Source organism: Rhamphochromis sp. 'chilingali' (assembly GCF_963969265.1).
Source record: "Rhamphochromis sp. 'chilingali' genome assembly, chromosome: 1".
NCBI classification, from domain to species: Eukaryota; Metazoa; Chordata; class Actinopteri; order Cichliformes; family Cichlidae; genus Rhamphochromis; species Rhamphochromis sp. 'chilingali'.
Window position 1 is genome coordinate 64483766 of NC_137929.1, and position 25999 is coordinate 64509764.

The window sequence follows — 25999 nt, forward strand, 5'->3', positions numbered from 1 at the left end:
GTGAATAAAGTGGAGTCAATTTGGGAAGACAACCTGAAGCAGTCTCTGTTTTCTTGTTCTCCCAAGCTGCTCCCGAGCTCGTACTAACACGCTGAATGGCATGCTTGAATATTACTTGAGAATATATTTGACTGTGTTACAGACTAAGGGACATTCTCTGCTGATAGGTGAAGGTACATTCTCTGCTGATAGACGTCCACGCCTCGAAGGAAGTCGATCCACGGATTAGGCCTTGGAAACCGTTTCCTTCAATAACCACAGTTAGTCAGACAAACACCATTGGAAATAAAACCCCTTATAAAGTTGAAGTGGTTCTGCTTCTTGAACAGAGGCACCAATATTAATTTTAATAGCATTAGCATACTTAATATTGTTTGAGTGAAGTGTGCTACAAAAAATAACCTAAAGTGATTTTCTAAGATTAAACATTAAACGTTTTAATATGTATCAACTTAACTGTAAAGTAGCAAATAAGGTGAATATCATTACATAAAATGCTTCATACGGTCTTGTTAAGAGCTTCTGGGGATGCCCTTGATGGTTGAGCTGATATCTCAGTCAATGCATCAAGCACAGGTGGTAATGACCAGGTTGATTGACTTATCAACAAACTTAAAAAAAGAGAGGAATCAATAAGTTAAGATACCATATTCTTTACATACTGTGGTAAATACTTGTCACGGTTTTGCAGCAATGGTGCAAACCTGTGGCTATTTTCAGGAAGCAGATGCGTAAGAAAAGTATTACTGAACAGTAATGACACCAGTAGCATTTTGTCCAGACGGCCACAAGAAAGAAAGTCAGTCCAGACTTGTAGGCACAGAGAAAGTTTGGATTTATTTAACTGTTTAATGTAACTTCTTTCTGTCTGTGTTTTCTGTATTCATTTAACCTTTAGGTTTGATTTGCCGTAAACCAAGTGAGAAAGTATGTGGAATGGACATAACTGCCAAGACATCTTCACTGAGGTAGAGCATTTATTATGAAGGGAGAAATCCATCCATCCATCCAGCCAAGAGGTCTATTTAGCCCATGGCCTCCTCTTGGTAGGACATGCCCAGAATACCTCACCCAGCAGGTGCCTGGTAGGGATCCTAATCAGATTTCTGAACCACCTGAACCAACTAGGAGGATGATTGGCAGCTCTACACTGAGTCCTTCTGATATGAATGAACTCTTCACTCTGTTCCTAGCTCATTCAAATATCTGACGTCACAGGAAGCAACCCTCTGATCCACTGGGAAACACCCAGAGTGCAGGCAGCAAGCCTACAAGAATACCCACCACGTTCTGCTTTATAAATGACATTTTAACCAGGGAAAGTCAAAGGAGCTTGCAAAGAAAAGCGTCTGGACTTCTTTAAGTTGCTTGAAGACGTTTCACCTCTCATCCGAGAAGCTTCTTCAGTTCTAAGGTCAAATGGTGGAGAGTCCCAGATATAAACCTAGTGGGAGTGACCCCCCACAGAGGGACAAAAGGACCCCCTGATGATCCTCTAATCACCTGAGCCAAGGTGTGAAATTGGGTGTGGGACCCAATCAGCCAGAGTTTCGGGTGGGTTCATTGTGAAACCTGGCCCCACCTTGTCATGCGAATTCCTGAGATCAGATGGCCCAGGATGTGAGTGGGCGTTAAGGCGTCTGGGAAGGGATCTCAAAACTGGATTATAGATGGCAGAGAGTTGGTGTCGTAAACCCCCGCCTCTGTTCAAAGATGGTCGCTCACAGTGGACATAGATGCTTCTTCCACTCCTCTTTCAAACCATCTGTCCTCTCTGTCCAAAATGTGAACATTGGCATCCTCGAAAGAGTGTCCTTTATCCTTAAGATGCAGATGGACTGCTGAGTCTTGTCCTGTGGAGGTGGCTCTTCTGTGTTGTGCCATGCGCTTGTGAAGTGGCTGTTTGGTCTCTCCAATGTAGAGGTCTGAGCATTCCTTGCTGCACTGTACAGCATACACCACATTGTTAAGTTTGTGTTTTGGCGTTTTGTCTTTCGGGTGAACCAGTTTCTGTCTGAGTGTGTTGCTGGGTCTGAAATGCACCGGGATGTCATGCTTGGAGAAAACTCTCCTGAGTTTTTCTGATACACCGGCTGCATAGGGGATGACAATGTTGTTGCGTCTGTCCTTCTTATCCTCCTTCGCTGGTGTCTGGTCTTCTTTTCTGTGCCTCTTAGCTGACTTTAAGAACGCCCATTTAGGATAGCCGCACGTTTTGAGTGCTTCCTTTACATGTGTGTGTTCCTTCTTTTTTCCTTCAGGTTGAGAGGGAACATGTTCTGCCCGGTGGTGTAGGGTCCTGATTACTCCAAGTTTGTGTTCCAGAGGGTGATGGGAGTCAAACAGGAGGTACTGGTCCGTGTGTGTGGGCTTCCGGTAAACTTCGATGTTGAGTTTGCCGTTCTCTTCAATGTGCACGGCGCAGTCCAGGAAAGGCAAACAGGGAAACTATGAGTATGACTCATGTCTCACTTCTTAAGTGGACATTACAGGAACAGCAGCTTTTGGCAGTTCAGTGTTGTCTTCATGACGCTTGATACTAAGCTGTTTAGAAGATGGGTGGATTCACAGAGCAGCTTCAAATAGACTTTGCGACTTGGAGTAATGAGCTCTCGCCCTATGTTCCAGGAAGGAGCAAACTTTTACCAGGTAGGTAAGAAAGATGTGCTGAAACCTATCAGCTACAACTGGCAGATAATTATATCCATATTATATTAATCTCCACTTTATTCCTTATATAAAAGCATTTGATGGCTTCTTATGTACAGCTGGCTGTTTCATGTCTCAGTTCCTGCTTGCATTTATCTTTTGTTTTTTTCAAAGTTTGGTGTCAGAACAAGAGGATCTGAATCCTGTTTCATTTCTCCCCCTGTTTACAAACACATTAACATAATGTGTTATACCAGATAAAGGTTTTCTTCTTAAATACCTTAAAAAAGTATTTTTTTATGTTCTTTTTGTCTTGAACTCACATCCTCCTCCCCCTCACCACCGTGTGGTTTCTTTAACAGGATGTTGTCGCCACTTTTGCTACAAAACGGTCAGTGAAACTGCAGCGTGCAGACGCCATGAAGGCAATTCTGCTTCTCCTCTGTAAGTACAGAACAAAAATTAACAACCAAAACTTCTTGCCACACAATACTGCAAAAGTACTATAGATTAAAATGCACAGAGGTGTGTTTGAGTTCTTTGTTGATGTATAACTCGTTATAACGTATAACGTTGTTTTTGCTGAACACAGTTCTGTGACAGACTGAATGGCTGTTTTATGAAAGTTTAAAGTTATCAGATGTCTTAAAGTTAAGAGTTGCAAATGAAACTTAGTGATTTCATGTTTGTGTCGTATGACTGAGAGTTTTTAAGAACACTTACACACTGTGTGGTTTGACTTTGACTTTCATATCAGTGTTGAGCACCTGCCGGACGTCAGCCGAGAGTCGTGGTAAGGTTCAAGCCTGTTTATGTCTGTGTGTGTGTCTGTGTGTCTGCATGTGTGTGTCTGTGTGTGTGTGTGTGTGTGTGTCTGCATGTGTGTGTCCGTCTGTGTGTGTCTGTGTGTCTGTGTGTCTGCATGTGTGTGTCTGTCTGTCTGTGTGTGTCTGTGTGTCTGCATGTGTGTGTGTGTGTGTGTGTGTGTGTGTGTGTGTGTGTCTGTGTGTCTGCGTGTGTGTGTCTGTGAGTCTCTGTGTGTGTCTGCATGTGTGTGTGTGTGTGTGTGTGTGTGTCTGCATGTGTGTGTGTGTCTGCATGTGTGTGTCTGTGTGTCTGCGTGTGTGTGTCTGTGTGTGTCTGTGAGTCTCTGTGTGTGTCTGCGTGTGTGTGTCTGCATGTGTGTGTCTGTGAGTCTCTGTGTGTGTCTGCGTGTGTGTGTCTGTGTGTCTGTATCTGTGTGTGTCTGTGTGTGTGTGTGTCTGCATGTGTGTCTGCTGTGCGTATGTCTGCGTGTGTGTGTCTGCATGTGTGTCTGTGTGTCTCTGTGTGTGTCTGTATGTGTGTGTCTGTGTGTGTCTGTGTGTCTGCGTACGTATGTCTGCGTGTGTCTGCATCTGTGTGTCTGCGTGCGTATGTCTGCGTGTGTGTGTCTGTGTGTGTGTGTCTGTGTGTGTGTCTTCATGCGTGTGTCTGTGTGTGTCTGTCTGTGTGTGTCTGTGTGTCTGTCTGTGCGTGTCTGTGTGTCTGCATGTGTGTGTCTGTGTGTGTCTGTCTGTGTGTGTCTGTGTGTCTGCATGTGTGTGTCTGTGTGTGTCTGTCTGTGTGTGTGTGTCTGCGTGTGTGTGTCTCTGTGTCTCTGTGTGTGTCGTCATGTGTGTGTCTGTGTGTCTGCATGTGTGTGTCTGTGTGTGTCTGTCTGTGCGTGTCTGTGTGTCTGCATGTGTGTGTCTGTGTGTGTCTGTCTGTGTGTGTCTGTGTGTCTGCATGTGTGTGTCTGTGTGTGTCTGTCTGTGCGTGTCTGTGTGTCTGCATGTGTGTGTCTGTGTGTGTCTGTCTGTGTGTGTCTGTGTGTCTGCATGTGTGTGTCTGTGTGTGTCTGTCTGTGTGTGTGTGTCTGCGTGTGTGTGTCTCTGTGTCTCTGTGTGTGTCGTCATGTGTGTGTCTGTGTGTCTTCGTGTGTGTCTGTGTGTGTGTCTGTATGTGTGTGTCTGTGTGTGTCTGCATGTGTGTGTCTTTGTGTGTCTGTCTGTGTGTCTGCATGTGTGTGTGTGTGTGTGTGTCTGTGTGTCTGTGTGTCTGCATGTGTGTTGACTGAATGCACTGAGATGTTATTATAAACATTTTCTTCTCTAATCTAAGGATCTTCAAACTGAACCTCACCAACTGTTTCCTGCCTGCAGAATCAGGCTTTTCTTCCTAATGACACCAACACAGCTCCTAAAGCTAAATGCTAAAGCCCAATGTTTTCATTGTATTTTCTGCTCCTTTATGATTCATATTTACACATTGGAAATAACAGTCAGTCAATCCAAAACAACCACCATCATCACCCAAGAAAACTAAAAAAGTCAGTTGCCTCACTGATGAAGGTCCCTTAGCTCCCCTAGCTGTTACAGTATCTTTTACCGAATCAAGCATTCGTATCGTAGCCTTAGCTCAACGCAGACGCATGTTTGCCCCTCGCTAACCAGAGATCTGTAAGACAACATGTCACACAGCAGATAAATGTCCGATCAGAGCACAAGAACAAATAGCTGCCTTACTTTACTGTTTATTACTGCTGTGGGGCAACATAACACATGAGTTTTATTCATTACATTTCTTCTGTGTGTGTGTGAAGTGAAGCACACCATCATCAGATCTCTCACACTCACTATGTTAACGACAGCAATTGCAAAGCTCAGTTGTTACACTGTTTCACTAACTTGGTAACTCTCTGGGTTTTTGATTAATTCAGTGAGTGCATTTATTCACTTTGGCTAACATCTGGTCTCAAATAATAACCCCTCAGAAACAGCACTGAGCTGAAAAATCAGAATTTGAGCATTTGTATTCAGCAAATGTTCAGAAAGCCCAAAAGAACCACATGCTTATTTTATTTAGGCCATTGCATGGGAAGGAAACAGGAAGTCAGTCGACTTAGGAGGCACGGCTCTCATTGGTGCAGGTTCAACAGAGAAAGGCGCGTTTTCTTTAGGCCAAAGTTTGCATGAGTTTACATGACACCAGAGTTTGTAGTGGAGGAAGCTTTCTCAGCACGGGGTCGACTGTCCAACTACTGTTCACACGTAGGATGGTAACAATGTAAAGTGCCTTAAAAACCACACATTTACTACACTCACAGACTGTTTGTGGATCTGAGTGGATTATGTAGAGATGTTGCTGATGATGTGTTTTTCTCTCCAGGTATGATGGTACATTTCTCACTGATTTTTATCAGATCCCAGCTTGTTTCGTTCGTTATTTTGGCCTTTGTTCACCCCAGAGTCAAAGGTTTCAGTTTGGTATTGATAAAATCACCTTAACTTGTAAATTTGTTTCTGGGTATAACTTTGGGGACCACGGCAGGGTCACCTTCCTTTTAAACACTTATGCTGTGCTATCTCTCTCAGCCTCTTTGAAGGTCACTCCCAACTGGTCCCAGTTTTTTGAGTACGAGCACATCAGTCTGAGCTGTGAGCGGATCGCCTCCGGTGAATGGACAGTGTGGAGATCCCCAGCGAAAAAAGGGTCAGTTTACTGCTTAAATAACTAAAATCACAAAACTGGCATGTTAAAGGAAGAGCACTCTTTATGTTTCCCTCAGCTAATTCATCTTTTCAGTTGCTGTTGTGCAGGAAGAAAATCATTTCTACCGAGATGTTTTCAGTGTCTAAACCTGATAGAATCATTTTCAGTGAATTAACCTAACCGGAGACTGAAAGCAAATAAAAGGAGATGTTAAAGAAAAGCAATCAGCAAAACAAAGAGCAAATTCCAGCGGTCTCATAACAAACTGCTGACAAACTGATATTTGACTGGTGATTCAGAGCACCAAAGTACTTTATGAGTGACAGTGAGAGTCAGCAGGCATCTGGCAAAATGCCTGGTTTGAGAATTTCTTGCATAATTTACAACCTTGGACTGTAAAATGATTCCAGTATAGTACTGAATTAGATAATTAGTTTATTCATTAGTCGTCTAAAAATGAAGTTGAGAATCAGGTTATTCCACATGTGTAAAGGACTAACACAAACGATGTTTCTCAGGTTGAAAGTGTCTGACTGCACATCAGGCTGGGGTATTCAAACTTCCTCTACCTGTGAAATTAAGAGAGTCACACATTCAGACTCTGGGGTTTACTGGTGCCAGTCCACACACGGTCACAGCAGCAACGCCATCAGCATCACTGTCAATGGTAAGATTCATTAAACTGCATTTCAGCATGCCTGAAGGAGGCTACATAACTCCTGCTTCCTGTTTCTATGAAATTTAATGTGACTCATTCATGTGTGAATCAGCTCTTCTCTCTCCAATAGACTTTTGCAACTATAGACGTGTATAGTGTTTTACAGGGAACTAGTTGTGATAAAGGGAAGCACATCAATATAAACCAAAAAGGTTTAGTTCAGTTAAGTGGACTCATTTTTATACACAACTTGCTTCATTCATTCGGGGTGATTGTGGCTCAAGAGTTAGGTGTTCCTCTTGTAATCGGAAGGTTGCCGGTTTGAGCCCCGGCTCGGACAGTCTCGGTCGTTGTGTCCTTGGGCAAGACACTTCACCTGCCGCCTACTGGTGTTGGCCAGAGGGGCCGATGGCGTCATATGGCAGCCTCGCCTCTGTCAGTCTGCCCCAGGGCAGCTGTGGCTGCAATTGTAGCTGCCTCCACCAGTGTTTGAATGTGAGAGTGAATGAATAGTGGAATTGTAAAGTGCTTTGAGGGGTCCCGAAAAGCGTTATATAAATGCAATCCATTATTATTATTATTATTATTCTCCCATTAACACAAGCACTATTGACTAACTTGATATTTGGCATTGAGACTGGTGCAGTCAGGGATTGAACCACCAGCCTTTTGGTTGGTGGTCTGGCTCAGGGCTGCAGCTCCAAACAAGCCACACTTTTGCAGTCTAACATTAAAGTCTGTGAGCTGTAGCTCTTTGATGTGTTTCTGATCAGCAGCGACCTGCTCTACTTTCTGTGCCACAGCCAACCAGAGCTAATGTTGCATGTTATGTCAGTAAGCTCTCCGCATGTGGAAAAAATGAGCTATAATGCTGCACATTTCTTGCTGCATGGGGCTGTTCATGATCTGTTTTAGAAATGGATGCCTGATTGACCTCTATGAGGCTGGTAGCTAACCTGTGCTGTGTTAGGTTCCCTAAACTGGGACACTGAAATAAAATCATTTTTAAAAGCAGATAAATTACATTTTAGCAATACCAAAAATGATCCCACTGGGCCTGTTGAATATCAGTTGTGTATAGAGTCCATGTGAAGTCTCTGTGTATGTGGACGCAACACCTCCAGTCCTTCTCTGTAAACCACAGTGACCTAATTTCTTTCCTGCAGAGATTCAGAGATAGCTGATTTTGTTAGCATAATTGTTCTAGGGCAGTCACCTCTTCCCTGTAGGCTGTCTCCTCACCTGAAATCACACAACAACATATTTCATTTTCTGGAGGTTTAGAGAACCCGGTGATCCTGCTGAGTCCTGCTGCCCCTGTGGTGGAGGGAGAGAACGTCACTCTGCTCTGTAGAACAAAGAATCCCTCCAACCTCCCTGCTAATTTCTTTAAAGATGATCACCCCATCAAAAGTGAAACTGCAAACCACACGACCATCTACCAAGCATCTAAAGCTGATCAAGGTTCCTACAAATGTGACATAAGTGGTCATGGGGAATCACCATCCAGCTGGCTGCTGATACAAGGTAAGGAACAAAGTCATTTCACTAAATAACAGCTGTCTGCTTAAGCTGCTGCCTGTGACATGACCCAGATAAGTGAACAAAATAGATGAATGGATGCAGACAGCTGTATAAACACATAGTGAGGGTAAAGATGACAGAAGAAGAAACATTCAGTGCATCTTGGGAATCCCCCAGCATTCATCAGGATTCATTCAGTTCAAGTATGAACAGGACGGCTGTGAGTATGCTGAAGGAACATCCTAAAAATCTCTTCTTTACTCTTGGATTTGGTTACCTGACATCATGTATTTATTAGGATTTGTGTTAATTAGAAAATCTTATTGTAAAACTAATTGTGTTACCAGTCTCAGTGAGATTCGTAGCGCTGCAATACATCATCCAACACGTTGCTTTATATGTAATAATGTGTGCCAGTCGAACTGGGGTTTGTAAAGGTTTAAATATATATGATTTTAAAATGCATATTATATTAATATTAGTTGTAATGCCTTGCATGAATGGAATTCTGATTGGGGCTCAGCAACATAATAAATACATTAATTGAATTTTGTTGCATTTTTTTAGTGTAAAAAAGTTTTGACACGTGTATCATAGAAACAAAGTGAATAAGCAAAACAGAAGACGTCTCATAACAACAGGAAATGTGAAAACATTGAATACAGCGCACATATTTTAACACACTGAGTCTTGTTCTGTCCCCAGATCATTCTGACCTTCCCCCTCTCACACCGTCTCCCAACTCCGCTCAGATGTTTGAGTACAAGGACTTGAATCTGAGCTGCGGCATTCAAGGATGGACAGTCAAGAGATTCAGCACCTTTGACAAACAAGTGTCCGGATGTGAAGTCTGGGGAAAAGCTACTTCCTATGGTTGCATCCTCCACAAAATCAAGGGGCTCGACAGTGCTGTTTACTGGTGCGAATCTCCTACACACCAGCGGAGCAACTCAGTCAACATCACAGTTTATGGTAGGAGAGGGTTAAAAATCTAATTTGAAACAGAAGCCCTCAAAATGTATACGAATGAGAGAAAACTAAACACGTAATAGTCATGCTTGTAAAACACGTGTCAAAGTTGTTATAACAAAAATGGTTAAATGAACACTTTTTGTTTTACACACACAAACAGTGGAGCTGTACAGCTTCACAGCTGAGCTCAGTGGATAGATGCTTTACTATGAACAAACATAGTCGAGCTAAACAGAAAAAAACATGCATTTCTATTTCACTAATGCTAGTTTTGTTTTCTTTTAGTTAACAGAATCCATGATTAATCACAAAGCTGTAGTGCTGCACACTAAAGTGGATAAAGTAATGGTGGAGACAAAGTGCACCATGTTTAATTTCTAAGGTCTAACATACCAGGAAATAAGAAAAAGTTATTAACACATAACTTAATGCACCATATCAGGACAAAAACTAATTGGAAAAAGCAGGCTGTGAAAACCTAAATACACCTCACAATGCTGCTGCTTGTAGAAAATAATAGTTTCTAACTTCATGAGAATAGGTTGGCCAACTCTTCTTTACAGCATTGTTTCAGTTTATTAATGTGCACAGCTCTCTTAAGCTATCTTAAGATCCCACAGGGTTGCAGTCGGGTTCACTCCTGGACTTTGCATAAGTCACTGATACATTTGATCACAGAAGATGTCGTTCTTAGAATCCTGTAACTAAGTTTAAGGATGTAAAGTCTCCACTGTTATCTTCTCCAATGACATACGCCAACACAATGTAAAACAGCTACCTAGACTCCCACAAGACTGATTATCTTGTTAGTGTTGCATTAAACAGCTTTCATTGAAAAAGCAGGCCTCAAATCAGAAGTGCATGAGTGCCTGGTATAACTCACAAAAGTGTGCCTTAAAGCAGATAACCTGCAAGCTGTAGAGAGAAAGGCAGCTCACTATTCTAGATCTTCATTTAGACTGGAAGAAGAGTTTGCTGCTCTATAATAAAAAGACGTCTTAGTATTTGTCACTGAATCGAGACAACAAAAACAACCCCAGGTTTCCTCAGGTGACCACAATATTTTAATACACAGAGAAGAACATGCAATAGAAATTAAAGGTACTGCACTGCAGTGCTCTGAATCATTCCATATCTATCTAATAAACTCTGTTTTCATGTAGATTGATATCTCTCTTCACACACAAAGGTTTATTATGAAGTTCCACAGGGTTTAGTGGTGGAATCAATTATATTTTTCCCAAATATATTTTTCCTATCATCGCTTTGGTGCAGATAATACCCAGCTTTATCTATCCATGATGACACACACTGATTAGCTAAACTGCAGGGATTTCTTAAGGACCTGGATGAGCTGGATGAGATTATTGTAATTTGCACTAAAAATGTTAGAAACATTGTATCTAACCAAAATGCTTACTCTGAGTGGGATTACCTTGGCCTCCAGTAACACTGCAAGGAGTCATTTTTGACCAGGATATGTCCTTCCATGTACATATTAAACAAATGTACAGAAAAAGTGCTGCATATCTGCAAGAAACGTTCATGCAAAAAACTAGTTCAGTCATTTATTACTCAGAATCTGCACTGCTGTAATTTATTATGATCAGGATGTTCAGATGACCCACAATGACAGTGACTACTGTTGTAAATTGCTGCAATAAAAATGAAACCGAATTGAACTGCATCTTGTAGAAGTACTCACACTTGCTGATGATCAAATAATCAAGTGCATTTGACTAGTAGCACCTGCCCAGAATACTTCCTCACCCACTGTTTCTCTATTCTGGCTTAATTTGTTTTATATGTCATGTCATGCAGTTCCTCTGAGGTTTTACTTACTTAATTTTAAGAACTTTAAGGAATCAGAATATTTTATGTCCTGATACTTGAAACCTTAGCAACTAAGGAAGGTTTACTTTCTTTATTTACTCTGATTTTATCTGCCTCTCATCAGACAGTGCTAGATAAATAAAGCTGAATAGCATGTTCTGCTACATGGCATGTACTTGTGTATTCAAACATTTTGTTTTTATCTCTCAGAACGAGAATATACTCCAGTAATCCTGCAGAGTCCCGTCCTCCCCGTGATGAAGGGAGATAACGTTACTCTGCTCTGTGAATCAAAGAACAGTCAATCCGACATCCCAGCAACTTTCTATAAAAATGAATCTATTATTGGGACTGCGCCTAGAAGTCACATGATCATCTATAACATCACAAAGTCTCATGAGGGCATCTACAAGTGTAACATGAGTGTGGGAGTGTCTCCATTCAGCTGGCTGTTCATCATAGGTAAGGACTGAAAATCCAAGGAATGACATGACTGGTGACTTTGGTCTTTTTTCTTTGATGTGTATTAGACACTGTTCATCTGTGGTTTAGAGAGAAGATAAAAAGAGCTTTTTTCCAGCAAGATCTTTGTTGTTTGTTTCTAGATCCTGAAGATCCTGATGCCCCCACCTCAGATCCTCACAAAAACCTGTCTTCTCTGGGAATACTGCGCTACATCTTGGTGTACTTCCCATATGTAATTTCCACATTCCTCATGGCTTCTATATATCGCATGTCTGCAGGTAACACTGATCATTATGTTCAAAAATCACCCGTCCATCTCGTAGTGTTGGATCTATAATCTTTACCAGAATAGAAAAACACTGGTTACTGAACATGAATATTTTGTCATAAACCAGAGTTACTATGTAAAAATCAGAGAATAACCAAAGTTATTGCCGTTTTGATGGAGGTTTGATGTGCCTGAGCCACATTTAATTACAGTTCACACAAAAGTCGATAAGAAAAGCAGGGAATTGGCAGACGAACTGGCCAACATCTACAGAGACATGTTTTCAGGGCTCTTAATCTACCAGTTTCCCAGAAAACTGGGATGATGTGTAGAACAGCATCAAAAACAGAAATTCATTATTCATAATTCATTATAAGTGCACCTGTATTTATTTTGTTTTTCACATCAAAATTATTTGTATTTGAACAAGGATAGCAAAAGACTAAGACATCTCATTGTGGTTCAATTTTCACTACTAATCGGGTTATTTAGGGACATGATCGATATATTAGATGATCTCATAGAGGCTTTGTGTTTCAGAAGCAACCCTTGGTAACCTCCAGTCTCTGTGTGTTTATTCTCAAACCAGTTGCTGAGTGGTTGTGAGATCAGTCACATAAAGGGTGCTGCATCAAAAACCTTCTTGCTTTGGACACTTGTAGATTGCAGTGGTTGCCCAGATGCATGGAAGATGCAGACTTTGCCTTAAAAGTAAAAGTTACACATCATCTGGTTTCTGTGACACTTTTACCACAGCTTGGGAAGTATTTGGCATTTATTTGCAGAAAAGTTAGTGTCTTCCTTTCAAATTATAGGCAACGTTTGCAATGTGCTAGTGACCAAATTAAATACAAGGAGGTCCTCAATGTATAGCTTTTTACAACCAGCTTCATGTTATGGACTGCCAGCAACTTTATCAAATCAGACAAATCACTTTTATTGTCACATCACATGTGCAGGTACATTGGTACAGTACATGTGAGTGAAATTCTTGTGTGCGAGCTTCACAAGCAACAGAGTTGTGCAAATACAATAACGTAAACAAGAAAAATACAAGAATGGCTACATCTGAAACTAATAAATATATGTACAATATATAATAGTATATGCATTTCTGGATGTGTATACTAAATATTTTTCTACGTTTAGCAACCACTCATTGGGTCACAGAATACACATTATTCCAGAGGGGGTCAGTGATTGGATTAATGGGACCAATGGGCTAATGACTCAAAATCAATATACATAAGGGAATAAATGAAAGCTTAAATTTAAAAGCCATGATCTTCAGGCCCTCAGGCAGCACTGCAGTAACGTCTTGATATTCACATGTCCCGGCTTAGGTTTGGAAGTTGTTTTAGCCACATGTTAGTTTTAGTCACTACAATCTGCAATTCAAATAAAGTCTAATACAGTTTGGCGGTCCAGTTTTGCTGTCTTAACAGTTTCCATCCCACTTTCTGTTGGCCCCAAATTATTTAAGATGGCGACAAATAGAAGCTCAAATCTATCGTCAGACAAGAATAAGTTAACATCTACAGTCGATGTCAAATTAAGTTCAAATTAAGAATGTATTATTCAAAAGAAAAATGACTTCTTTATATTTACAGTTTGTTTCATCACTGTTGTCATTTCTTACTTTGCGCCTAACAGGCAGGAGCTCACATGTTTCCATAACGATGCCTCCACCCACCGAGGAAGATGAGGACCAGTCGTATGATGATGTCATGGCTGACGTCACCACTGAGCATAATTTCTAACTTAAACTCTTTGTCATGTTTTGAAGTCCATGAATTTTGTTGCATGTTGTTTTTAATTTTTGTATCAATAAAGTTTTTTTTTTGTAAATTCATTGCTGTGTGTTTTCTTTAGTTTACATCTTCGACCTCTTAACATGAAAAATGAAGCGGTGCTTTCCTGGCAACAAACGTTATCGGGGTTAGAGGTGAGATTTTATTTATAGGATCTATTTTTAGGGCAAAGGGAGAATTTAACTGTTAGTTTCAAACTTTACTGGGTTGAAGAAGTATATTCAAAATGAATAGAACCGTGATGTTAAGCTGCCACCTGCTGATGGCTTCTTGTCACTGCATCTCTGAGAGGTGACTGTGGAGCTACAGCAGCAAACTGACTCTGAGATATTAAAGATGGAGCTTTATTAAAACACCACCAGACTTTATGCCTGACTTCAAACATACATGTGGCTTAAAACTGATGATGCATATACATGTATATTTTAGTTAGTTGGTATTTAGTTGTGTGAAGGGAACCTGCAAAGTGCGGTGTATATGACAATAAACTTCTTGAATCTTGAATATTTTTTTTAATGTAATGCTTACACCCCACGAAACAGGCCGTCTGTTTTTTCAGTCTGATGACTGACAGCCTGCACAGAAGGAACCCTGATCCTCTCACCAGAGAGAGGCCAAACTGAGTGCAGTCATGGTTGGCTGAAACAAATCACAGAATGCATGAAAGCTATTGGAAAAGGTACTAAATCAGCTCAATTTAACTGAGCAAGTGAAAGAAAGTTTAAAGTAACATAAAAAGAAAATCAAATATTTTCCACAACATTTCTTTTGCTGGCCACCTTTTCAGTCCCCAGAGAAACTGCGATATCAGCCAGTCTCCGGTGCAGCCGCTCCACTGCTGGCTGCTCATTTGACCTCCAGAGATGCTCATGTGTCCTTCTCCATGTCCAGGCTGATGCTCTAAAGTGTCTTCAGGCCTCGCTCAGCCTCGTGGTAGACCCCCTGAAGTGGTTAGCCCCTGCACAGGGCCTTCCTTTCTCCTGTCGTTGTCTCCTATGCTGTGCAAACCTCTCACACCTTAGTTTATTCTTGCTTTTGTATCTTGCTTATCTTTGGACTTCAGCACTAAATGGTCCCTTGAGTTTTCATCTGCCTCCTTTTTCTACATTTGGGTTAAAAACTTTCTAGATTTAGTATTTCTAGTAATTCATAGCATCTGTAGTTATGCAGTGAAATGGGTAACACAGCAAAAGAGTTTGTAAATGTAAATGAGCAAAAACACGCAGCCATTAGCTGTGTTTTCACTTCTATTATGAAAATAAAAAATGGTGCCAAAAGGTAAAAAACTAAAATCTTGAAAATAAGTTCTTCTTGCTATGAGAAAATATTGAAATTAAAACAGGTTTTGACACTCGCTTGAATTCAGATTTCACACATTTAACACTTCTTACTTTGTTGTAAGACTTGGGCCACAGACTGGTTGAGTTTATTCATGCCTACAGATCAGTAATTGTGCTAATAGCTGGCAGCTAGCATGGAGTTGATGGGGAGGAGAAACTTGTTGTGGGCAGCACACATGGGAGAATTTCAACCCCAGGTTTGACCACGAGAACAGTAGAAGCATTCAGCCATCCAAAAAACATCTATCCAGCAAGAGACGCAGCTGCAAGATGCACATGTAACCTAGATTTGCTTCTGAGTAAAATATCATGAGCAGAAATGATGCTTGCCAGTGAAACTACAGCAGGAGGAATCTGCCAGTTCTGCAGTAGTTAGAGCTACAGTAAGAAAATATGCACAAATGCTGTCTATTTAAGATCATGTTTGTGTTGAGTTCAGCCTCATGTTGATCTCTGATATCATATTCATTTTCCTGAATGCTTGGGATCGATTAAAGCTCTTTCTCTCACTGATATCATTTGACTCAAAAGGCCTCACCTCCTGCAGGAGGTGCTGTAGTAGAAGAAGAAAACCAACCTACAGCTGGATGGTGAAGCTGGTGTTGATTGTTTTGATGAGCAAGTCGACATTAGAAAGAGATCTGAGATAACGTCAACGGGCACTAAAAAGTGCCTTCAAAACAAAATTCCCCCTCAGTGTACGGAAATAATGTGCAGTACAGATAAGCAAATGACGCATGTTGTGGTTGCTTAAGAGCAAAGTCAGACTTTGAGGGGAAAAAAACTCAAATCAAACTGAATTATAAAGGTGGAAAACCTGTGAAGTCTTATCAGAAAGTGACAGTGTGATATGACCATCTGAGAAAAAAGTCCTGACATTTGAAGAATACAATATGCAGGCAACCTGTGCATCATAAATGATGAGAAAGCATATCTGTTCCTGCGTTGGAAATTTGTAGCCCAGTTTAGCATAAAATACAAAGAGGAAATAAGTATGAGGGTAGTAGTGCGGTCTTTGTGAGTTTCCTGATTTGCAACAATATCATTAAACTCAGAGGACTCAGCGAATCAAGCAGCTTTTCCACAGGTGAGTCTTGTTTACGCTCAAAACTTTTGTGCTTAAGTTCTAATTTCATGCTTAAGTTGAACGATGATTTGTAGCAGCTTCTGGGCAGTAGAAACACACAGCTGCCTCAGCACCACAGTTGGCTCCTGCCAGTGTTCAGGGTGCAGATCTATTGATGTCATTACAAATTGGTTATTGTTGTTGTTATAGACAAAGACTTAGAGTGTACTGGTGCCAAATGCACTGATAATCAGCCTCACACTCTTTTATGGCTTCGTTATGAACAATCTGTTCACTACCATTCAAATGTTTGGACACCTTCTCATTTAATGTTTTTTCATCTTTCGTCCTGGAAATTGTTTTTAATGGAGTTATGTAGTAAACAAAAAAGTGCGAATCAACTCAAAACACGTTTTATATTTTAGATTCTTGAAAGCAGACACCCTTTGCTTTGTTGACAGTGCGCGTTTCAATTACCGCTTTTAGCTTGAATATCAAAATATAAATGTATTTTGCCAGAAACACCAGAATCTCAGGTTAAAGCTTTCATTTGAACAACCATCAAACAGCTAAAACAGCAAATGACAGCAGGTAAACAGATTCCAAATGAAGACGTAAACACAAAGCTCACGCACGCATACAGACCTGCTGCTGGGGCTGAAAGCCAACATCTTACAGGTTCTGATTCTGCACATTTTGTCACTCTCCAACCAAAATTCATTGAAACAGCAGAAGAAGGAGATCAAAACTACGCATCACATTTTATAGACATTTACATTCACAGCATAAACAGTTCCCTCTTACTTTCCCTCTTACCATAAAAATCACACTTCCTGCACAGCTCTCTCTCTCTCTCAGTGTTCGCTCAGTTCACGACCAGTATCTATATCTAAGAAATGTAAACTTTTTAAAACCCTTAGCTGTGTCTCAAATCAAACCTCTGTAACTTTTCTCTGCTTCAGTTCAGCAGCATCACTTACTGTTCATATGCTGATTAATGCTTCCCTCAGTTTTTGTTCTACTCCAGAATATTTTTAAGGTATTTGCTATAAAAAGCCAGGCCAGGAAAATTTCCTTCATGTTTTTCTGTGTTTTAGCCTCACTTACACTGACAAAAAGGCATCTGCTGTGATGTTTACACCTGTGATGAAGTCTCACGAGTGTTAGTACTGATAAATGATCAGAATTATAATATTTCTTACTGTTTGAGGCAAAATTTCCCTAATTTAAATTGAAACAAATTAAAAACAAATCGATTACAGAAATCAGTGACGATACCCAGCCCTCCTGCAAACCCTTGACCTTCTCTCGGTGAGATTCATGTTGTAGACACCTGCCGTGGTCTTCACTTCACATTCCTTGTCAGGCTTGTCAAACTTGTCAGTTTGCATGTTCTCCCCGTGTTTGCCTGGGTTCTCTCCAGGTACTCCGGCTTCCTCCCACAGTCCAAAGACATGCAGTTAGTGGGGATAGGTTAATTGATTAATCCAAATTGCCCATAGGTGTGAATGTGAGTGTAAATGGTTGTCTGTCTCTGTGTGTTGGCCCTGTGACAGACTGGCGACCTGTCCAGGGTGTACCCGCCTCTCATCCTATGACAGCTGGGATAGGCTCCAGCGCCCCCCGCGACCCTGAAAAGGATAAGCGGAAGTGAATGAATGGATGTTCAGACTTATACCACAGGTTGTTGTTAATTTCAGATGTGTTCATTCATAGTTTTGATGCTTTCAGTGAAAATCTTCAATGTAAATAGTCATGAAAATAAATAAAAACCATTAAATAAGAAAGGATCTGTCTACCAGAGGACCCAAGCTTGAAGGATAGACCACCCGCAGGGGCAAGAGGGGATTTATTATTATTATATACTCAGCCTTGGAAAGAGCAAAGATGACTGACAACCTTGGCCAACCACTTGAAGAAGTATACTAGAGATATTAAAGGCAGAAGAATAAACCAGCACTACTCCACGGAGCCATCTGAGGTGTACTCTGAGTGGCAGGGGAACAAAATGAGAACAGTGCCACTAAAGCTGGAGACAGAGCAATAGTGGAAGAGCATAAGGGAGAAGGACGCAACCATGACGGCAATGCTCAGAAAGGGTCATCAGTATGAGCTGAAAGTTGGACATCAACAGGCCCATGATTCACGTCCACTGGCTGAAGAAACTGACTCCACTCCATTAGTGACTAGCAGCACACACACACACACACACACACACACACACAATCAACCCAGTTGATAGTCAATGAGTCACTTCCAGAAGGGAGCAGTCCCATTTAACTACTGAAGAACAACCTGCCTCTGTAACACATGGATTCTCCTGATGTCGTAGTGGCTAAGTTAACCAGGCACATGGCTCAGTGCATGAGTGGTGCACCAAAAGACATTGGCAGGAATACCAGAGGAGCGAAACACGAGAAAATATTTGACAGTGTCATCTGCTTATGTATGCATTTATATATCACCAACATACTGTGCAACAATCTGATGTTACAAGCAAGTTACGTTAAGGATTTTACCTGGTTAAATGTTAGTTTAGCTGACAGCTTTCATCTGTGTACTGAGATGTATGGGCATCCAACTTTGGATCAGCTGATCAGCTTTTCAAGTTGCTATTCAAAAAGCCCAATAATGGGGAAATACAATAATAAAGCCTCAAAGTAACAAAAGCATGAACCTTGATCGGATTAAAGAAGGCACTGCTTAAGTAGATACCTGGTTAATTGCAAGTTAAAGTTATTCTGATCATATTCTGAATGATTTGCCATTGTGACTGGGGCCCAGTTAAACAATGACTACGTAGTAAGACAGTTTTGAGATGTTTAGACGAAATACAGTTCCTATGCAATATCACTACACAAGATGGAACATGTCATTAACACAGTAAGTGATGTGATTTAGAAAGGAAATAAGCATAATGATATTAAGATAAGATAAGATAAGATAACCTTTATTAGTCCCACACGTGGGAAATTTGTTTTGTCACAGCAGGAAGTGGACAGTGCAAAAGTTATGACGCAAAAATTAGAATACAATAAGAATAAATACAGTACACAGCTGTACAGAATAGAATAAAATAATATACTATATACAGTAGAATAAAATAGAATAAAAATATACAATAAGATAAAAATAGAATACGAATGCTATATACAACTGAGTAAAAATACAACGATGCCAGAAAAGATTATTGCACTTAGTGTTATTGCACATGTGTGGATGTGTGTGTTTGTTCAGTTAAAGTCTTTGTTGTGGAGTCTGACAGCAGTGGGGAGGAAAGACCTGCGAAATCTCTCCGTCCCACACCGTGGGTGCCGCAGTCTCCCACTGAAGGAGCTGCTCAGTGCTGTCACAGTCTGCTGCATGGGGTGGGAGACGTTGTCCAGCAGGGATGACAGCTTAGCCGCCATTCTCCTGTCACTCACCACCTCCACTGGGTCCAGAGGGCATCCTAGAACAGAACTGGCCCTTCGGATCACCCTGTTCAGTCTCTTCCTGTCCCCAGCAGAGATGCTGCCGCCCCAGCAGACCACACCATAAAAGATAGCAGAAGCCACCACAGAGTCATAGAAGGTCTTCAGGAGTGGGCCCTCCACCCCAAACGACCTGAGTCTCCGCAGCAGGTACAGCCTGCTCTGCCCTTTCCTGTAGAGGGCGTCTGAGTTATGAGTCCAGTCCAGTCTGTTGTTCAGATGAACACCAAGGTACCTGTAGCTGTCCACAGCCTCAATGTCCATACCCTGGATGTTCAGTGGTTGCAGTGGAGAATGCTTGTGCCTGCGGAAGTCTACCACCAGTTCCTTGGTTTTACTGGCGTTGATCTGGAGGTAGTTCAGCTGGCACCAGTCCACAAAGTCTTGAGTCAGTCCTCTGTACTCCTTGTCATCCCCATCAGTGATGAGGCCGACTATTGCAGAGTCATCAGAGAACTTCTGCAGGAAGCACTGGGTGGAATTGTGGGAGAAGTCTGCAGTGTAGATGGTGAAGAGGAACGGAGCCAGAACCGTTCCCTGTGGGGCCCCCGTACTGCAGACGACCCTGTCCGACACACAGCCCTGAGTCCTCACATACTGTGGTCGGTCGGTGAGGTAGTCCAAAATCCAGGTAGTGAGGTGATGGTCCACTCCAGAGTTCACCAGCTTGTCCTTCAGAACTGAGGGAAGAATAGTGTTGAAGGCACTGGAGAAATCAAAGAACATGATTCTCACAGTGCTTCCAGCGGTCTCCAGGTGAGCGAGGGAACGATGTAGGAGGTGAATGACGGCATCATCCGCTCCAATGCCAGGCTGGTAGGCAAACTGAAGTGGGTCCAGTGATGAGCTTATTAGGCGCCGAAGCTGAGCCAGGACCAACCGCTCCAGGGTCTTCATCAGGTGGGATGTCAGAGCCACCGGCCTGTAGCTGTTGAGGTCCTTGGGGCGTGAAGTCTTTGGCACTGGTACAACACAGGAGGTTTTCCAGAGCTGTGGGACTCTTCCCAACCTCAGGCTCAGGTTGAAGAGGTGCTCCATCACCCCACACAGTTGGTCCGCGCAGGACCTGACGACCCTCGAGCTGATGCCATCTGGGCCCGCTGCCTTCTTGCCATTAATCCTCCTCAGTTCCCTCCTAACCTGGGTGGTTGAGAGAGACAGGCTGGAGCCTTGTGTTGAGTGTGTATTGGATGCTGTTGTTGGGGGTGGGGGGGAGTGAGCAGGGTGAATAGAGGAGGTGTGAAGTGTCTGAGGTGTCAGAGGTGGAACAGCAGCAGTTGGGGTGGGTGAGTCTGCAGCCGATGTTGTAGACTGTCTCATGGTTGAATCAAATCTGTTGAAGAAATGATTCAGTTCATTTGCCCACCTCACATCCCTCCCAGGCAGAGAGTTCTGCTGTTTGTGGCCTGAGATGGTTCTGAGGCCTCTCCAGACTTCATCTCCAGACTTCACCAACGTTGTTTTGCTGAAGCTGGTTCTCCATCTTCTGCCTGTAGCTGTCCTTCCCATTCCTTATCAGTCCCCTCAACTCTCTCTGCACCCTTTTCAACTCCTCTTTGTCTTTGGATTTGAAGGCCCTCCTCTTCTGCTTGAGGACAGCTTTAATTTCTGGGGTAATCCAAGGTTAAAGAAATGGATTAAAACACAATACTAATAATAAAGTGTTAGAATAATAGGTCGGTTAAGACTGAGCAGTGGATTTCTATGACTGCTCCTTCTTGAACTCAATAAATTGGATTTATTTTTCAGCTCCAGAAACATGGCTGACACAATAAATGTGACTTCATCTTCCAAAAAGACCTGCGATGCTGTTAACACTTCAGCCTATCCTTTCTTTATGCTGGTCTACAGTCTAGTGTTCCTGGTAAGTTTCAAATCATCAGATCACTGTTAAAAATGTGTTAAAGGTTCTCAGTGTATGTACTGAAGTCCTGTCCTCTCCATCCTTTCTGTGTTTCTTTAGGTGGGGTTAATCCTCAATGGCTTCATCATGAAGTTTCACTTTTGTGGAGCACAGCAGCGGGCATCGAGCAGCTTGAAGATCTACCTGAAAAACCTGACAGCTGCTGACTTCCTGCTCTGCCTCTTTCTGCCACTCCGCATCACCCACTATGCTAGCAGCTCTGTCATCATTCGGCAGCTCTACTGTAGTTTTGGAGCTTGTGCCATTTTCATCAACATGTACGCCAGCATCATATTCATGGGCTACATCGCTGCCAACAGGTAAACTTCATGATGAAGATTAGAGGAACCTTTTACCTTTTACTCAAACTGCATTTCATGGTAATGCTGTTTACGCCTGACAGCTTGACTAAAGTGCTGACAAGAATTTTTACTTTATTAATGATTTCTGCTGATTTCAAACTAATAATTAATAAATAGTGACTGATTCATCTACTCAACCCCCGTTTCTTTTCTCTTCAGGTATCTAAAGATCGTCCGACCTTCAGGAACTCACATCCTGCAGACAGCAAAAACTGCCCACATCATTTCCATCATTACCTGGGTTTTCCTCCTGGTTCCGACTGTGACATACACCATCCTGTTTTTCATCACCCAGACCCCTGTGACCTCTAACCCCAGCTGCTGTGATCCCTTCTTTAGTGAATCAATCAAGTTGTTCTTCACAATCATCCACACTTTGTCTCCCATCATCTTCCTCGTGGTCTTCATATCCCTGGTTTTCTTCTATTACAGCACCTCCCGCAGGGTGTTGCGGGCACAGCAGAGGCAGCTGGCCTCCTCTGGCTCCGAGAAGCTTGTCAAGCCTCGCAGGAACATGTTGGTGCTGGTCAGCATCTTCTGTGTTTGCTTTGTCCCCTATCACCTGGCTCGTCTTCCCTATAGTCTTCTGTGGAGCAATGACTCTGTAGGCTCAGTCTTGAACTATGTAATGGAGGTGACCACCATGGTGGCAGTTTTCAATGTCTGCCTGGACCCTGTTGTTTACTTTTTCCTCTGTAAGTCTTTCCGGGCAAAGGTTAGAAAGGTGTCCAGGACAACCAACAACCAACAAGCAACTGAGGAGAGTGAGAGTACCAAAGAGCCACTGGACAGTGTTCCAGCAATGAAGTAACCCAGTGAGTTGTAAGGAAAAGCTCAACATTTTATAAAATAGAGAGATTTGCATTTGGTTTGAGAGTCAGATTACACCAGTGAAACCAGTGTCATGGATCCCTAATCCTTGTCAGTTATATGACTCTCTGCTAAGCACATGAATCAATACAGTGCTTAACACAAACATAAAGACAGAATCAGTGTTTGTGTTGCTTTCAGCTATTAGCACAGTGGCTGATTTAGCATAAACAAATTGAACCAGTCTGGGTTCACATGGATATAACACTTGGCATCTGATGAACATTTACAGAGGACAGAGATGACTCCCTTTGGGGAGAGTGTGATGGTATGATGACAGTTATGAAGTGAGGGTTAAAGCCATGCACACACTGGAAGTGATTCCTCTCATCGCACATGGCTCTGAAAATGGTTGTTGGTCACTTGTGGACATTGCAGGCTATGGTTGCCTGGGTAACGCTTTAATGTATTTATTACCAGGTTGTATATCAATCAGTGGTTCCCCATGTTCTCATTGGTAGTTGCTTCAATCTCTTACCTGGGCCCAGAAAAATGTCGTTCGCTTCATTTTGCCAGAGTGTATTTTTGTTGTAGTCATTTAAAGTTGCAGAATGTCATTCACTTTCTATGTCTCAGGTTGCCAAATTCCTGTGAATTTGATGTATGTATGAAGCTTAAATCTGTAAGAAAACCTGCATCAGAATGAGGCTTAATGAAAAAACGAGTACTGTGTCAAATAAAGCAGCATCTTAACACCAGTGAACTCGTTTTGGTTTCTTTTCTGAATCTTGTCAACAGTTTTTCAGGTCTTCGCTGTGTTCCCTCTGTCTGTCCATGATGTCATAGTGTCTGCTCGTGGGTCTGTCTGTTAAGTTCAGTGTCCAGTCTGGATCTCTGTGTCTGTATTTCCTGTTTTACTTAGAAGGTCCATTTCTGATGTGTATAACTGTGTCCCAAAACGTCGGCTGTATCCTTTGGAGGCTGTCACAGCCAGGCGACGAAGGCTGTCCCAATTCGGCGATTCCTTCAAATGCAGACGGCTGCCCACTGCTTCACTGGGTGAATGGGTTAAATGCAGAGGAACTATTTCCCTATGGGGACTAACACGCACACTTTACACTTTTTACGACAAATGAGTCCTCCATTTCCCCAAATTTGAAGGATGGGTCGGGTGTGTCCTTTGTGGCCCACCATATCCCAGAATTCATAGTGCGGCCCAGCCAATTTCAGTTCCCAACAATGGCAGCCGCTACTAAGTTTTAAAATTACTCTTATTAATCTTTCTGGGTCACAAAATAAACTTTTAACATTTCTCAGGTGAGAAAGTAGCTGTGTAAACTTCAAATATCTGCTTTGTTTATCGAGACATTGCATATGTGCAAAAGTGCGCCGATGTTTTTGGAGACGTCTGTTACCCACCCACTCAACCGGGGGATTCAATGGTCACTCCAGCCGGCGAGAGCAGCGGACTCCCGTCTTTTCAGACCCCCGCTCTTTCGCTACTCAGGTTAAACATGATATATAAGTCACTCGGATAACTTAAAAATGTAATTGTTTGGATTTTTTGTAATTAGCTTCCTTTAAGTTGCTTCAGTGATGCAGTTTTTCAAAACTTTTTTATGAAACTAACACCTCGGTGGTTGTCCAGTTTCCTCTTTCTGATAAAACCTGTTTTACTGCATGCCTGTCGTGTTTAATAACCCACATAGTCACCCACATGTGCACAATGCAAATTATGCGGTTTCAGCATGTTTTGAAGCAGCTCAGCAGTCACCATTCTCGTCATCAGAAGTCTTTATTTTTATTTTTCTTAAACACTTAAAACATCATCATCTTTATTTATACAGCACTTAAAAAAAACAAAGCTGTCACGAAGTACTGTACATTTAAAGTAAATAATAAAAATACACAGGTGTACAAAATGAATTGTTAAGTGATGATGAGAAAGTTGCACACATTCATCATGGAGGTGGATTCATGGTAATCTGTTCTTTTTACAAGGTGGAATGATTGCACAGCATGCAGGCTCAAAAGTATACATATGGGGTCAATTATAAACATGTATGGGATGCTGTGTAAGACATAAATAAAGCTAAAATACAAAGGTTTGGACACTGTTTTGCATGTTTCGGAGGGGGGCTATGTGTTTACGTGCATAACGAGTGGTGCTGTAACAGCAGGATCATTCACACACACTGTTCTCCTGATTTGGAGGTTCTGGCAGTCTCGTGCAGACCTTTTTACATCCCGAGGGAGTTTACAGTAGTTATTGTGATAGCTGTTTATATACCGCCGGATGCTAACGTTGGCACGGCTCTCAGCCTCTTGCTCAACACCATAAACAAACAACAGCTTGCCCACCCTGATGGGGTTTTTATTGTCGCCGGCGACTTTAACAAAGCGTGCCTAAAGACTGTGCTTCCTAAATTTGTCCAGTTTGTGTACTTTGCTATGAGAGGAGAACACACTTTGGACCATGTCTATTCAAACATCAGGCATGCTTTCAGAGCGACACCCCTCCCCCACCTGGCTGGATCTGACCACCTCTGCATGTCCCTCACCCCCACCTAGACCCCCCTGCTGAGAAAAACAAAGCCCCAGACAAAGACAATAAAAACCTGGCCTGAAGGAGCCCTCTCTCAACTGCAGGACTGCTTCTCAACAACTGTATGGGATTTATTCTCCAGCCACAACCTCAAGGAGTACATGGACACTGTACTCTCATACATCAGGAACTGTGTTGACAATGTCACCATCAACAAAAGGGTCAGGGTTTTTCCAAATCAAAAACCCTGGATGAATAGCGAAGTGCAATCCCTCCTAAAAAGCCGCAACACTGCCTTCAAGTCAGGGGACAGGGCTGCGTATAGGGCGGCCAGGGCAGACCTGAGTAGAGGCATCAGGAAAGCTAAGGCTGCCTATAGGAGGAGGATTGAAGATCACTTTGCTGACAACGACCCCAGAAAAATGTGGCACAACCCTCTGTAGAGCTCGTCTGTCCTGCATGGTGCTGTTCCCGAACCAGGTTAAGATGTTTCCCGCCAGGATGCTCTCTATGGTGCACGAGTAAAAGTTCCTGAGCACCTTGGAGGGCAGTTGGAAGTCTCTCAAGCGTCTGAGGTGGTAGAGACGCTGACGGGCCTTTTTCACCACGGTGTTGATGTGACAGGACCATGACAGGTCCTGCGTGATGTGAACTCCGAGGTATTTGAAGCTGTCCACTCTCTCCACTGGGCACTCGTTGATGACGGGGGTCTGGTAGTTCCTCTCCTGCTTAGTGCTGAAGTCCACTATCAGCTCCTTTGTCTTACTGACGTTTAGAAGGAGGTTGTTCCTCTGGCACCAGTTCTCC

General features: G+C 42.3%; 2 protein-coding genes and 1 long non-coding RNA gene across 3 annotated transcripts; all 3 read left to right on the top strand.

Moving 5' to 3' along the window:
- Positions 1-6043: 6043 nt before the first annotated feature.
- LOC308395769 lies at positions 6044-8341 on the top strand. The gene is made up of 3 exons (XR_013971454.1): positions 6044-6162; positions 6681-6829; positions 8099-8341. It is a non-coding gene; the product is annotated as an uncharacterized lncRNA (long non-coding RNA).
- Positions 8342-8477: 136 nt separating this feature from the next.
- Positions 8478-13642, top strand: LOC308409561 (uncharacterized protein; the record flags this gene model as incomplete). Its single annotated transcript, XM_080902402.1, has 5 exons — positions 8478-8547; positions 9050-9316; positions 11360-11611; positions 11755-11892; positions 13536-13642. 5 exons carry the CDS (start codon positions 8478-8480, stop codon positions 13640-13642), a joined length of 834 nt encoding a protein of 277 aa, XP_080758528.1.
- Positions 13643-21331: 7689 nt separating this feature from the next.
- On the top strand, positions 21332-22648 carry LOC308409570 (P2Y purinoceptor 14-like; the record flags this gene model as incomplete). Its single annotated transcript, XM_080902412.1, has 3 exons — positions 21332-21436; positions 21536-21795; positions 21997-22648. The coding sequence occupies 3 exons, from the start codon at positions 21332-21334 to the stop codon at positions 22646-22648; spliced, it is 1017 nt and encodes a 338-aa protein (XP_080758538.1).
- Between the last annotated feature and the right edge of the window lie 3351 nt (positions 22649-25999).